General features: G+C 33.7%; 2 protein-coding genes across 2 annotated transcripts; both read right to left on the bottom strand.

Moving 5' to 3' along the window:
- Positions 1–3,609: 3,609 nt before the first annotated feature.
- On the bottom strand, positions 3,610–5,049 carry LOC111008426 (heavy metal-associated isoprenylated plant protein 39-like). Its single transcript, XM_022281130.2, has 4 exons — positions 4,864–5,049; positions 4,425–4,500; positions 3,907–4,123; positions 3,610–3,777 (listed from the first exon to the last, which is right to left on the bottom strand). Exons 1-4 carry the CDS (start codon positions 4,870–4,872, stop codon positions 3,735–3,737), a joined length of 345 nt encoding a protein of 114 aa, XP_022136822.1. The 5' UTR covers positions 4,873–5,049; the 3' UTR covers positions 3,610–3,734.
- A 3,058-nt stretch (positions 5,050–8,107) lies between these two features.
- LOC111008158 (protein ROH1A) lies at positions 8,108–10,339 on the bottom strand. Its single transcript, XM_022280760.2, has 2 exons — positions 8,654–10,339; positions 8,108–8,361 (listed from the first exon to the last, which is right to left on the bottom strand). Exon 1 carries the CDS (start codon positions 10,021–10,023, stop codon positions 8,815–8,817), a length of 1,209 nt encoding a protein of 402 aa, XP_022136452.1. The 5' UTR covers positions 10,024–10,339; the 3' UTR covers positions 8,108–8,361; positions 8,654–8,814.
- Positions 10,340–15,131: the final 4,792 nt, after the last annotated feature.

Raw genomic sequence — 15,131 nt, 5'->3', positions numbered from 1 at the left:
TTTTGAACGAAATAAATAAGGTAAAAATGAAAATGAGTGGACCAGAATAATCATTTTTTAAAAGTGTAAAAATCAAAACCAACTTTCTAAAAATACAATAATTAAAATAATCAAAAGCTCAAAATATAAAAATTTAAAATGGACGTTTTTGAAATACACAGACCTGCATAAATCGAAATCAAAATACATCGACTAAAAGAGTATTCACTTCGAAATTAAATCTAAGTGATGTAATTATGTAAATCATGCATGACATAGGCACTAAAAAAAACTTGATATTTTTCTTGATTATTTTAAAATAATTTTTTATGTTAAGGTCGGGGACCAAACTTTTTGGTCTGTCACGGCTTAAAGAAACCACTTCTTTTAGTTTTTTTTTTTTTTTTTAATTTTTCTTATCATGACTGGAAAGTAGTTCAATTTTCAAAAGTAATTTGGTCAAGGGTTTTTATTGTAATGGAAGATGAATTTGGATTTGGCTTTGTTTAATAATCAAATGTTTAATTTAATTAGTAAAGTATTCCAATTTGTTTTCCTTTTTTTTTCTTTTGTAGGTTGCCTCTAGTTGAAAAGAGAACACTTTAAAAACTATAAATAATTTGATAATTGTACGGCCTTTACGTTATTCCAAAGAGAACATCAACTAAAAAATTACTTCAAGTATTTTAAAATGATAAAAGGTACGTAAACATTTGTTATCATTTTTTTTTTTTTGGTAAAAGGGGATTTGGAAAAGAAAATCAATTATAAATTAAAAAATAATTGAGATAAGAAAAATCATATAATATAGAAACCAGCCAACCACAAATTGATTTCTTGTTTTTATTCTCAATTTCGAAAAGAGGAGTATTTTTAATCCTGATATGTATTTTTTGTTTTCAATTTTATTTAAAATTACTGGCATAATATGTTGCTCTAATTCTAAGAATACAAATGGGTTTCTGAAAATAACTTCAAAATATGAATTACATAAAAGAAATTGGTATTATTAAAAAGCTTGTCTTTAAAACAAAAGATAATTATCTAAGAGGTCCTTGATTTGATATTTTTAATATTTGGATTTGCTAGATGGGACATTTCTATTAAAAACGATTGGTTTTGGACTCAAATGCAATACCAAACTTGAAACTTTGATATTTCATATGGGCTTCAGTCTCTGCTATTCGTGTTGTTGCTTCTGGGCCCAATCATATATATTAATAACTATTTTACGACCTAATTTTTATTATATTTGTAATTATTTTTAATTACTACTTTTTATCATATTTAATCTAAATCAGGACAGACTTGCAGGTATCTCACCACATTTGATTTTAGAGACCTTTTAGAATAATTTTTCAAAAATCAGGACCAAACTATCAATTTTTAAAATTTAGGAACCAAAGAAAAAATCTATTCTGAAACTGAGGAATCAAAAATTGTATTTAGCCTAAATTTTTAATGTTTTGAAATAGCTTATTTTTAAAAATATAATGCTATTTTTATGAAAAGAAAGTATTGTTTAACAAAAGAGTTTTAAGAATATTAGATAATTCTTAGTCTTTTAACTTTTCAAATATCTCAATTTTACTATTTCCATTCGTTTGGATTCTGGATATTGTTTGATGGATATAAATATTAAATATATTGAGAGTTAAATGACAAGGATTTTGGAAGTTAAATCTCTGTGTTTGTTTTATAGATTTTGTTTATGGAAAAAATACTTTAAATGATTAAATTGAATTAAGAAATTAATTCAATGAAATATTTATATTAGATAATTAATTAAGTAAGTAATCAAAATTAATTTAGATATTAACTATAAATTAATTAATGAGTAATATTAGTGAAAGCGAATATAGTTAAATAGTAATTGACATATATCTCCAATTAAGAGGTAAATGAGATAATAATTACTTATATTTTAAAAGTGAACCTCCACCCCACAAACAATTGGGAATTTAAAAAGGTTAAGTATCATCTTTTATCATGTGATTAAGGACCCAATTGAGAATATATTTTAAAGACTAAAGATCACCTTTTTTTTTAGACGACTAAATTTAGAATTACCTAAAAGTCTTCTAAAGACTTGTTTTCTTATAAATAACTAAGGACCAAATTGATAATTAATTAATAAATTATGGACTAATATATATATATAATATAGATTTCAGCGTACATGGAGACGAGTGGATACAAAATATGACACGTTGCTCATAGATGCCACAAGAAATCACCCAAAAGTGTGCACATCTCAACTCATTTGTCTGACTGAGTCGAATCCTTTCGATGGCCGAACCGAATAAGCTTGCTCACAATCGCGTTCCCATGTCATTGGTTGAGCCGATTAGCTTACCTCAGCTTGGTCACGCCTCCGACACACTCCACGACAACACGCCACTGTTCACGGTAACCTCAAAGAGTCGTTGAGGCCTTGTCTGGAACACTGTCGTGGTCTTCGCCTATGAATAGAACCATTCCGTTCATTTGGAGGTACACAAACATTTCGATTCTCTCTCAATTTAGTTCGGACTTTCACTGACTTTGGCATCGGAGTGCTCACTCTGTTTTGCAGGTCTGTTACATGACATTCGGAGTTTACTGTCTGGCTCATCCGATCTGAACCGACGTTCGTGGAGTTGGTCAATTATTTCTTGATTCAACATACTTTTTTGGTACATATTAAAATTAATCATATATAATTTTTATTTTTTTAGTTTTAAGTGTATCTTAGTTAATTATATTAATAGTCACCGAGTAGTATGTGAAAATTTTTAATACATCAGAAATAAAAATTGAGATTTTTTATAAAAAAAATTGAGAATTTTAAAGCTTAAAAACTATAAAAGATGACTAAGAACCAAATTGAATTATATCTCTAAAAAATAATTAAAAGATTAAATACTTTTTTTCTTTATTTATATATATAAAAAAAAGATATTTTCTATTTTAGATAATTAATGCCTAAAATTGATAATTACTTAAAAGAGATTATAAACACATACATATATAAGGTTGAAAAAAAAACGTTAACAAGTTGTTTTCATGTATTATTTTTCAATACATTTTAAAATTAATCGTATGCAATTGTTAATTTTTATCTTTCAAGTATATCTTAGTTAATTAAATTAATAGACACTCATGAGTACTCTATTTCCAATAACATATTAGTTTTTTCTTTAATCCCAATAGTATATATTGTCATGAAAAAGATAGTCCAACTAATCTGTATCACTACCAATCTCATAACTGACCCTTCTTATTCAATTAAACAAAACAAAAACAAAATGTATTATTTAATTATTTTTGTTCGCCTCAAGATGACATAGGTAACAAGTATTTTGAGTCTTGAAATACCACCTACCTTGAAATCTCAAGTTCGAGCAATACATTGGTCTTAGTGTTGCTTAGTTCAGATAGTGAATCTGGACTATAGAAATCCACTAGCATAAACTGCACGGTAGGGTTCACCAAACCTTGCAACTGAGAGAAGATCCTACGAAGTAAAGGGAAGTTGCTTAGCTCAGATAGTGAATCTGAACTATAGAAATCCACTCGCGTAAGCCGCACGGTAGGGTTCACCAAACCCTGCAACTGAGAGAAGACCCTACAGAGTAAAGGGAAGTGTACTTACGTCGAAAAATAACATATATATATTATAATAATTTTTGTTGATAATTTCTCCACAACCGACAACACACGTGCATGATATATTCACATGATGTCCATCAAAAACATCCTCAAAAGTACACAAATTAACACACACATTTTACCAGCACTCCACCAAGATTTTCCCAGCTGCCAAACAGAAAGTAAAATTGTCACAGGCTATGGTAATTTTGGATTGGAAGATCCAAAAAGTATATGCATGAAAACAAAGAACAAGAAATTGGGTTTTGTTCTGCAATTTATATGATGTAATAGTACATGGGATATTGGCAGCAGGGATAGGTATTGCAATAACAAATTGGTTTTGTTTTGTCGCATTCTTCCTTTTTCTCTTCCTTTTTTTCTTCTGGTGGTCCGACTGTTAGAATCTCTGCAAACCAAAGCTTTCTAAGTTTCTCCACAACTTCTGCTGGGTCTACTTCCCCAACTACTGTCATCTTCCTCTCCTCCAGCTGCACTGCTATGGAGTTTATCCCTGCACTAAAACAACAATCATTAAATAACAGCTACGACGTATGGTTGTCTCTCGGGACGGCTCCTTTGGCAAAGATAGTAGGATCTCTTGGTATCACATATCCTAGAGGTCTCATATTCGAACTTTCGAGTGAGTTTGAGCCGGGTAAAAAAGAGGAGGAGGACAAAGTTTTTATATTTTAAAAATTATATAAAATAAAATGTTGAAATTTTAATACTCTTTTCTCTAATTTGTCTTTTTAAACTTTTATAACGGTTTGATGTAATGTATGTAGAAGGTAATTAAAATTTTGCTTTTGTACCTGGAAGACTGGAAACTGCTTTCATAGCCTTCTGCTTTGTCTTCTGATCATGTATATCCACTTTCAGCACTACTTTCTGCATCAAAATATGTCATATATACATGAAATTAATTAATATCTCAATCTTTGACGGAGGAAAAATCAAAATACGTGCTAATTGATTTCAGGATATCTTCTTAATTAAGCTCTGTTTAAACAGTGCTTAATTTCTTAAGCCCTTCCTAAGCCTAATTTTATTAAGGATTATCCCACCTTAAAAAGAAAACACCTTAACAAAAGTTTATATAATAGACCTGGACTATTCTTCTAAGAATTAATTGATTTTTAGATGTGATATAGTATCAGAGGATGATGAGAGGGTTTAAGGTCAAAACAATGGAAATTAAAGACTTGCGGAAATATTCAGAAAGATGATTTTGAAGTAGTGAGTAATAATCACCTTGATCATGCTAATTTCTGTTGAGGGTGAAGAAGATATCAAAAATAAACAAGAACTTGACTTGAATTAATAGCTAGAGAGAGAACCCAAGAGGCCTGCCAAGAGTAGAGAGAAATTGCAAAAAATCAAATGACTTTTGGTACAAAAATCTCATAGAGTTTTAAGTCTGTGTATATATATATAATGAAGGGCAGGGATGAGAGAGAGAGAGAGAGAATGGATTTGTACAAATGTGTTACCAATTTAAAAAGTTTTGGGATTTTGCAAAGAACAAGAAATTAAACCTCTCCCCGCCAGCCAAAGTTGAATACAAAAATGTCCCAATGACTTTGGTCTTCCTTGTATACAAATATATAAAAGACAACATTTTTATTGCTACCGAAACTTTTGGAGTCGTAAATTTATACGGAGCTTTTGAAATGTGAATTAGGCTTAAGTTCGGTTTCAACCCACACGTTAGATTTAATTGAAAAAACCGACAAACTTATACAGTATCCCCACCCTATTCAAACTCGCACTCACCTAGTTTTCTTAAAAACACGGTCTTTCGTCTGCTCTCAACTTAAACTTTAAGGTAAGCTTAAAAACTCGAATCCAAACTTAGATGCTCCGTATCAGTTTAAGTTTAAAATAGATGAGATCATATTATAATAATACTATCTTAATAAAAAAAATGTATAGGGGGTTGTTTTTTCGGTCAAAGAAATTGGGTTTGAGATTTGTTTTCGAGGGGGAAATTTGTGTATTAAACAAAAGCTAAAGCCAATGCAATACACTCCAAATTTGGTCGTTTTATTATGACATGTAGTGGTTGGAGAGTCAATTGCAGAAAAGGAAAAAAATGCATTTTTTTGTTACCTTCAAAACATAAAACAAAGAAAATTTTATAATTAGTCCAAGAAAATCAAACATTGATTTTATGATTTATATTGTTTGGTTGAGGTATAGCAAGAAGAAAGATATTGGAATGTTGAAATTTTGATGTAAATAGCCTTTGTTTTTTGATCACCCTGACGAGTAGTAATGAGTAAAATGGTAAATGAAGGAATTAAATCCCTTCTAATATAAAGTTTTTTGTTTTTAAAAGTTATGCTTGTATTTTTCTTTCTAATTTCTTTGATATATTTTTGTTTTTTACCTTTCTTCATAATACATTTGAATTTTTAGTCCAATTTAAAAAAGAAAAACAAATTTTTGTTAACTACTTTTTTTTCCTTCAAAATTTGGCTTAAATTTTAAAAATGTTATTAAAAAGTTGATAAAAAGACAAATGGTTTAATGTAGGGGTGAAAGTCATGGTGGTAAGTTTAGTTTTAAAAAATAGAAAACCAAAAACCAAATAGCTATCAAACGGTGCATAATTAATTTTCTTTTTCTTTTTAGTACAATATGTGGGGGTGATCGAACTCACAACCTCTTGATTGGAGATATATGTCAATTATCGTTAAGCTATGCTGGCTTTGAGACGACATAATTAATTTTAGTTTCTTTAATAGTTGTTTCTTAATTGCATGTTTTGATGAATTTGTTAGTGTTTTAAGGACTTTATTATAGTCAATTTTGATTGTTATGTAAAACCATAGTAATAGATATATTTCTATTATTGAGATGGGTTTCTCTAATCTTGTAATTTGTTGAGTCAACCAAAACTTTTTGTTTCATCAAAATTGATATATTTTAGGAGTTGTCAATCTCAAATGCAAGAGACTTTGGGCCTTAGGCTCTAACTCACCCTCCACTTACTAGAGGCTAGGTTTTTTTGTGAGGCCCAATTAACCTCAACACTTCATCCAAAATATACAACAAATTTAAACAATCAAGGAGGAAGAAAAATATACTAAAAGTTCAAATCTTTTAGCAATTTAACTAGCTATATTAAACTAACCATCTCATTTATTTGTTTCAACTCTAATTTATTTTAAAGAAATAATATTGGACTAATAGCCCTTCATAGATAATTAAAAGTGTTTCTAGAACTCCCTATTGAAATATTTTGAAGTGATGGTCCATATAATGTTATAGAATTCTAAATTAATTGTGATTTCTTTTGGCTAAAATGTGATCATTTTTGACATTTTGATAGATATTTTTAAGTTTTGAAGAGCTACGCGCATGAGAGATGGCGCAACGGTAAGGACATGGGGTCCTTTTTTTTTATGACATCTATCAGGTTGGTCATAGTGTTGCTCGGCCATGTTATAAGGCTCCATTAGTGTAAACCACACAACATCGATTCTATAAAATTAAAGAAAATAATAATTAGAAAAAAAAAGATGGGCAAATGGGGTAGAGAAAAATTATTTCTTTAATTTTAATCATTGTTGACATGTTTGTCCATGATAGATAGAGTTGTCATGTACATATATAGTCCAAAAAAGAACTATTTACTTCAACTTCAACTTTTTCTAGGACTTTGTGGCCACTCCTAAAAGTGGCTTACTCAAACTCAAAATCTGAAACACAAGTTGCCAAAAAATGGAAGGAGAAATCTATAGCATATTTACCTACCACCAACTCACTCTCTCTCTCATCAATAACTACTTATTTTTATTCTTTTCATTTAAAGTTTATAATTTACATTTTTATATACATTTTCTTGATGTCAATTTTCAATAGAAAATAGAATTTATAAAAATATTTTGAATCTTTTTTAAAATTATGTCAAAAAGTTAATTAAGTAAAAAAATAATAATAATTACATTAAAAATGATATAATTCTAATAAAGAAAAATATCTACTAAATATTTCATGTTTTATTTTGTTTCTTATATATTTATAAAAACAATCTTGTTAAGCTAGGTTAGTAATTATTGTTTATTTATACTCAATGGATTTTGCTTTTTTGTGTTTGTTTTATTTCATTATTATCCACTAGTTTGCATTAATGCCTTTAAAATTATAATTATACTAATATGTGACTCTAACATGAAATTCTAGACAAACTATTCTCACTGGACATATTGGAGGACCCTACGATTTATGATTGTTAAGAATCACTAGAATTTATTATCTTACTTAGATGGGTGACATCACTAAGCTTTAACTTGTTTTTTTTTATTTGCAGTGAAATTGATTTATCAGTCTATCTGTATGTTCAATCCGCTGACATCTTTCTCCTACTAAGTTGATAAATTAGAATCTCCAATGATGACTTTTCCAAAATTACATATATTATATCATTTAATAGTATGAATATTGTTGATATCAGATATGCTCCTAGCCCAATCCAATAATTAAAACAACATAATCTAAACATGGTTAGCATGTTGTTGCATCATGTCTAATAATCAAATAAATTCTATAGACTCTTTTTTAATATACAATTCTCTCTAAAAACTTTGAACACACATAAGATCAGAAGAGAACAGAAATCATGGAAGAATGTGGGCAGCCACCAGAGACTGAGTGACCCTTTTTCTCTTTATGAGTAAAAAACACAAAAGTCAAAAAGAATCCAACATTAACACTGCACCAGAATTGACAATAGAGCTTCAAAATCTGCAACAGAATAATCAGCACATGGGTTATTATTGTTTTCTTTTATGCTATGGTTATCCCCCCACATTCCTCGAGGCTCAAAATATCTTGGAACCACTTCAGATTTAAATTCATGCCAAAATGGAAAAAGAAAAACTATATAAAAGAAATTAGGTATTTCAATTTCAGCAAGAGCATATACTTATCACAATTACACCTGCAGATTACTTTAATCTTTCTTCTAACACCCAAAAAAAGAGAAAACATTAGTAAAGAAATGACCCAAAAAAAGAAAGAAAAAAAAAAGTCTTACAAAATCTACATGGGCGCCACCAACTCCGACATGGGATCATCCCACAGATATTGATTGCTTCAAGAAAAAAGTTGCAATTTCTTCTTTTCTGTGATTCTGTTTTTTGGTATTTTGAGGATCCTTTGGCAGTTGATCATGGCGTGTGGATGGCTTCTTTGTTTTTACACAATTGGGGAAGATGCTTTTGCAGTAATGTCCAAAAGCTCCAGAATCTCCGTCCTGCTTCTGACGACCCTATGGAATACTTCTCTGATTTGCTGCTGTAATGGCACCAATCCTTCCTCCAGTTTCTTGCAGGTCTCCGCCAGCTCCGCCACCTGCGCCGCCACCTCCTCCAGCCGCTCCGCCTCCAGCGGGAACGCGAAGGAATCGGTGAATTCGATCAGCGACTGACTCAGTTTCTCCATCCTCTGCATCTCCTCCAACAACCCAGCAGTCCCCTTCTTCTCTTTCTTCTTCCACTCCTCCGCGATTTTCTCCTGCAGTCCGATCATCGGTTGCGCCCAACTCATCTGCTTCGACACCGGAAAGTTCGTCGGCAGGCCGCCCCTCTCCTGGCACGGCATCGCCGCCACCAGAGTCCACATTACGAACACCAAAACCGTACTCATCAAATAAACCGTCTGCGGCAAACTGGACGACTCCCCGCCGCGTGGCGCCGCGAGATTGGACGACATCGCCTGAATCTGCTTGGCCGCGGACCAACCCTTGGCCATACTCCAAGACAGCGACCGAAACTGGCCGGCGATCCGGTCTTTATGCTGCGGCGTGGCGTTGCCGGTGGCGGGGCCGGGGCCGCCCCCGCCGCGGCGGCCGAAGGACCAAGCCCGCTCGGTGGATTTAGTGGTGAAATCCTTGTCCTCGACGGCCATGGAAGTAATCAAGGAATTCAAGGCCCTACGCGCGCGCTTGACCTGACCGTCCCCAATCGGGCGCTGGTGGAGAGCGGAGATGGCGATCTCGGCCAATTTCTGGAACTGACGGACGGATTCGATCCCGTGGAGGACGGCATTGCAGATATCTAGGGCTTTGACGACGCGATCGAGGAACTCGGGGACGAGGCGATCGAGGGGGGGCTTGACGATCTGGGAAGGGTCGCGGCCCATGATGAGGAGGGCCTTGAATTGGGCCTCGCAGCAGAGGAACTCGTCGAGGAGACGGCGGAGCCAGGCGACGGAGAGGAGAGGGTCGGAGGAGAGGTCGTCGGAGGGGGGCGGGGGGAGGAGGTCGGAGAAGCGCTCGGAGACGTGCTTCTGGAAGAGCTCGAGATCCTCGAGCTCCTGCTCGTGGGTGCCGTCCATGGACATGACCTGGTTGCGGCGGATGCTGATGCGGCCAAGGAAGGAGCTCGGGTATTCGGTGGCCTTCATGGTTGGGGCTGGGCGCGGGATTCAATTCACACCAGAAACAAGGAGAGCGGAAGAAATAGCAAACCAACGATGAAGATAAGGGGAAGTTGAGAAATGGCCTAGAGCTTTTATATTTGGGGCCGAGGTTTCAGCCTACGCCTTCTGCGGTGGCCATACCCCACACCCAGACCGTTTCTTTCTACTACCGTTTTAGATTCTCTTTTCCCAAATTACCCTCCATTGTTTTGTTTTTTGTTTTTTGTTTTTTTTGGTTTGAGCAGCACAAGTGAGGTGTAAAATTTGATCCCTTGACTTCTCCGTTACATACAGATATCAGTTACGGACTTAAGTTTATGTTTATTTATAACTAATATTTTTAGTTAAAAATATTAATTTTCGACCCCTATACTTTCAATGTTGGTTTATTTTAGTCTCTTTACTTTCAAAATATTCATTTTGGTTCATGTTACTTTAAAAAGTGAGTATTTTGGTCAATTAATTTTATTTTTAGTCTCATTTTTTCTATCACAATTTCAACATTACACTAAAATCAATATATTTCTTTAAATGTTAACATTACTTTATATTAAATAATTTTCGTTGTGTGTAAAATTTTTACAAGGAGGACTAGAATGATCATTTTTTAAAAGTGCAGGGATCAAAAGGAAATTACAATAATATTTTTAACCTTTTTTTTAATTAGTTGTTTAACGAGTTATTCAAGAACTAATTTTCTGCATTGACGGGACTTAATTTTTGTACCAAATTTGATTTTTATGAAAATTGCAACTCTAATTCCAAGGTTCTTATAATAAAATTTAAAATTTTAGAGTGCAAATTGATTAACTTTGCTCCGTTGGGTAAAACTTTTTTTGTTTTTTTGGTTAAAGGTTCTTGGTACGGTTAGCCGAGCCGAGCCGGAAGTTAGGGGTGCAGGTACGCCAGATGGAGAATCTTAGTTGGTCCGAATGGAAATGTCAATAAATTTTCATTTGAAAAAAAAAAAAGGAAAAGGTCAAAAGAGCATTTGACCAGGCTCCTTCTCTCACGCAACGCCACAATTCTCCTCTCTCTACAACACATCCCCGTGACCGTCAGTTTCTTTTAACGCCGCCCCCCGCTACGCCTTTCCTTCCTTAACGCCGTTACTCCCATTTTAACCTTTTCTCCGTTTTCATTCTTTTTATTTTATGATTATTTTAAACTATTTGATAAATCAACATTGGAATATATGATTATTTCGATAAATTCAACCCCCTCCCCTCCCTCTCACTTTCATCATTTTTTTCTTCCGCATCTTATACCCAAAAAAAAAATAATTAGTTTTGCTAATAGTGCATGAGCATAAAAAAAAATTTATGGTCCCTTTGATAATGTTATTCTTTCTTCTTTTTCTTTTTCTAAAGTTTTATTTTTTATTTTTTAAAAAGTATAAATATTTGATAATTATTTCTGTTTTTCGTTTCTCATTCCTTTTAGAAATTATATACAAATTTTGGAAACAACCAAATCAAATTTCTTGTCTCTAATTTTTGTTTCTAGTTTTTCTTAAATATAGATAATTACATTGTTTTAGATTTTTTACTTGTAAAATATATAATAAATATAAAAAAAAACTAAACATAACATACAAAATGTGAAAATTTAATTTTCATATAAAGTAACATTTATTGTTTCTTATTTTCAGCAAAACCAAAAAAGATACAAACTAACCAATTTTATTTTTCTGGATTAAAAAAGAAAAAACGAGCAACATGAATGTTATTATCATCAATATGAATATGAGAAATACGAATGATGTTAATAATAACTATCGATATGAATTTAGTTGATGTTTGTGAAAGTGACACTAATGATGATAATAATTTAGAGACAGTCTATTTTCATGTATAATAAAATTAAATAATTTAATTTGCATTGTGAGCCCCTACCTCAAAACTCATTAAATTCTAGATTTTTTTTCGTAAATTTCAGCCATTACTTTATGTCGCCATCGCCATCCATTGCCCCTCACATCTCACCACCTGACATTTTTCCTCTTATTATCTTCATCAAAGTTTCTTTGAAAACTTCACTCTACCAATTTTCTTTTCTTTTAATTTATCATAATTCTTAGTTTGGTTAAATTACATGTTTCGTAGCAATTTTGATAATTTATTGTTTTGAGTTCAAGAAATAAGGAATAGATAATAGAATCTTTCAATCTTTTAAGTGTTTCAATTGTTGTGTTTAACCGTGTTGGTTACTCATATATTTACGTGACAAATTAATTAGATTAACAATTGATGATTTAGATTGTTTTTGAAAATGACGGTAGAATGAGTGATTTAAAAAAAAAATGGTATAATTGATTTTCCAAAATCACCATTCAAGTAATACCTTAGAAATCAATTTAAAGTGATTTTGAGTTTTTATAAAATCAAAATTTTTAAATTTGTCAAACATGATCGATGGGAAGAGAGTGATTTTGACAATAACAAATGTAATTTTGGTCATGCCAAAATTACTCTTAAACACACTTTAATTTGCTAAACATGATCAAGGGAAGTGACTTTAATAATGGCAAAAATAATTTTGGTCATGCCAAAATCACTCTCAAACATATCGTTAAAATGTAGTAATAAGTGGCACACAGTACTAGACAAGCATAAAAAATGAAAATTCTAGACTAAATAAACACAATAATCACAATTTTTAATGACTAAACTTACCATTTAAACTATAAAAACAAATTAAACCATTCGCTAATTATTTGGATCCCGTTCTAGAAAGTGCAAAAAGAAGCAATACTTTGTGAATATTTTGCTAACTAAGAAGGTTCGTTTGACTCGAATAGGTAACCGACTTACAATTCTACCCAATACAAAAATACTAAAATAAAACATTAGAAAAAGGGTCATGAAAATATATATTTATATATAAATATTGTTTATTTATTTTTTGTTATTGAGATATTGTCAAAAGGATAAGAACTTTTCATTACCGTGTATTGACGAAATTTAGAATGACAAACCGCGTCTTTTTTTTTTTTTTTTTTGCGCTAATAAACATCTAGTGTATATGGACAAATAAAAGAAAAGGCTAAAATTTCACAACATTAAACATAAAACTTTTAGAAAATAAATTTTGATTTTATTACTGTCTAGTTCCAAAATCGCTACTGTTGGGAGTGAGAAAATACCATCTCCACGTATCGAAGCATACGTGGAAGAAAGTTGGACGAAGCCACCTAAAGACCAGTCGAGTCAAGTCAAGACCTACAAGCCAAAGTGGGATGCACACCTTCACAAGTCATACCACCAGAATAGACCAAAGTCCAAATGAAAATTCATCCTGAACTATCCCTATGCTTGTCACTCTTGTGTGTAGTGTCATAGGGCGTGACAAAGTGTATGAGAGTTATGTATGAAATAACCAGATCTCAAGGTTACATCCAAAAATTATTTTAAATAGTGAAACTTCCCTCTCAAATACATAGTTTGAACCATTTTTTACTCAACACTACTATTTCAGTTCAAATATTAATTTAAACATTAGAGTATTTTGTACGAAAGTTTATGTGCAAGTTGTCACCTCAACTAGATCATCGTTATTGTAGATGAGACATTAAACAAATTTATATGTACCAAAATCACGCACCAACAACTATACTATATATCTTTTTTAACTCAAATATCATTTGTGTGGATCTACTGCTAGGGAGTTGGAAAGGCCAAACATAAATTTAATTGGTAAACGACTAATCACAATTCGGGTTAAAAAAATGAGGTTTAAATATTCAATAAAAACCATAATCATCTTAGAAAATGAAATGACTTTTTAATTAAAATTTGTTTATGGAAGGATATGCACAACAGTGTATTTCAGATTGCAGCTCGAACTCGACCTCCGGACCGATCTGAATACTTAGGCGGACGTGCACAAAAAGGTGAGCACTCCGACGATCAAGTCAGTATAGGTCGGATTCCTAGTTTAGTTCGAGGTTCACCTCGGCCCTCATACTTAGTATCTGTCAACGCTAGTGGTGGTGATCTCGGCGGTCCGAGCTGGGGCATGACTCATGGTCACCTCGGGGCACCAATGGCCGTCCTCCACGTGTCCTGGGTATTCTTTCCCCCAAACATTGGCTCCCTCTCTGTCTGGTCCGATCTCGACCTGGCAGAGAAGTTCATTTGATTTGCTTCGGACACGTGGCGACTTCCTATTCGTGAGAAAACATAACTGTTGCGGTGGATTTATCATCGGAATATTCAAATATTCCGACGCTTCGGATCTCCGGGAGGATCCTAGCCGCTCGTTGATTACACATGTACGGTGGGGAAATTTTCCGACGAGCTATAAATATCCCCAACCCTTCAGGTCATACCTTACGTTTCCTGAATTCTTGGAGTTCGATCTGAAGGCAGCTCGAACCCTTGGTAGGTCGGTCTCTTCCCTCACTTTCTCTTTCGAACGTAGTTGCCATGTCGTCCTCTTTTAGCAGCAACTTAGGATCCGATGAGGATTTAGCTCGTAGATTAGAGTCCGAGCTCGAGGAGATAGAAAACTTTAGGTTCTCCGATGACGGGGAGGATAGTGATGCCTCCACCTCGGGTCAGGGTTTGGAATACCCTTCTAGGATACCTGAGCACTACCTCGGATCCCTTCGTAGGGGGTTCGCTATCCCTGAGAACATCCTCTTTAGGATTCCGGAGGAGGGGGAGAGAGTTGACAATCCTCCAGAGGGATGGGTCACTCTCTACTTCAAAATGTTTGAGTACGGCCTCCGGCTTCCCCTTCACCCTTTTGTCCAAGAATTTCTCTTCCGGACTGGGTTGGCTCCGGCTCAAGTGGCCCCCAATGGGTGGGGTGTCATTTTTGCTTTGGCCATCCTTTTTTGGCTACGAGCTCGGGATAGTGAAGAGGCCGAGCTGTTGGACGTAGACCAGCTCCTCGCGTGCTTCAAAGCGAAAAGGATAGCTAAGAAGCCTGGTCGGTTCTATATGTGCGCAAGGAAAGGCGCAGGCGGTATAGTTAAGGGGCCGACCTCCATCAAGGGATGGGTGAGGAAGTGGTTCTACGCTTCTAGGGAATGACTTGCAAAGGACGAGTCAGGTCGTTCCTTCTTTGACATTTCCACTAGGTTTGGG

The sequence above is a fragment of the Momordica charantia genome (assembly GCF_013281855.1).
Source record: "Momordica charantia cultivar OHB3-1 chromosome 10 unlocalized genomic scaffold, Mcharantia_2.0 BLBB01000010.1, whole genome shotgun sequence".
Taxonomy (NCBI): Eukaryota; Viridiplantae; Streptophyta; class Magnoliopsida; order Cucurbitales; family Cucurbitaceae; genus Momordica; species Momordica charantia.
This window is presented reverse-complemented; position numbering and strand designations above follow the sequence as displayed.

What these genes read in the sequence shown, in the direction of transcription:
- LOC111008426 (XM_022281130.2), bottom strand. An exon ending in AGCAGTTTCCAGTCTTCCAG is followed by an intron (nt 4,124 to 4,424) that starts GTACAAAAGCAA and finishes GTTTTAGTGCAG; the next exon opens with GGATAAACTCCATAGCAGTG. An exon ending in CCCTGCTGCCAATATCCCAT is followed by an intron (nt 3,778 to 3,906) that starts GTACTATTACAT and finishes TCTGTTTGGCAG; the next exon opens with CTGGGAAAATCTTGGTGGAG.
- LOC111008158 (XM_022280760.2), bottom strand. Translation starts at nt 10,023, where the DNA reads ATGAAGGCCACCGAATACCCGAGCTCCTTCCTTGGCCGCATCAGCATC.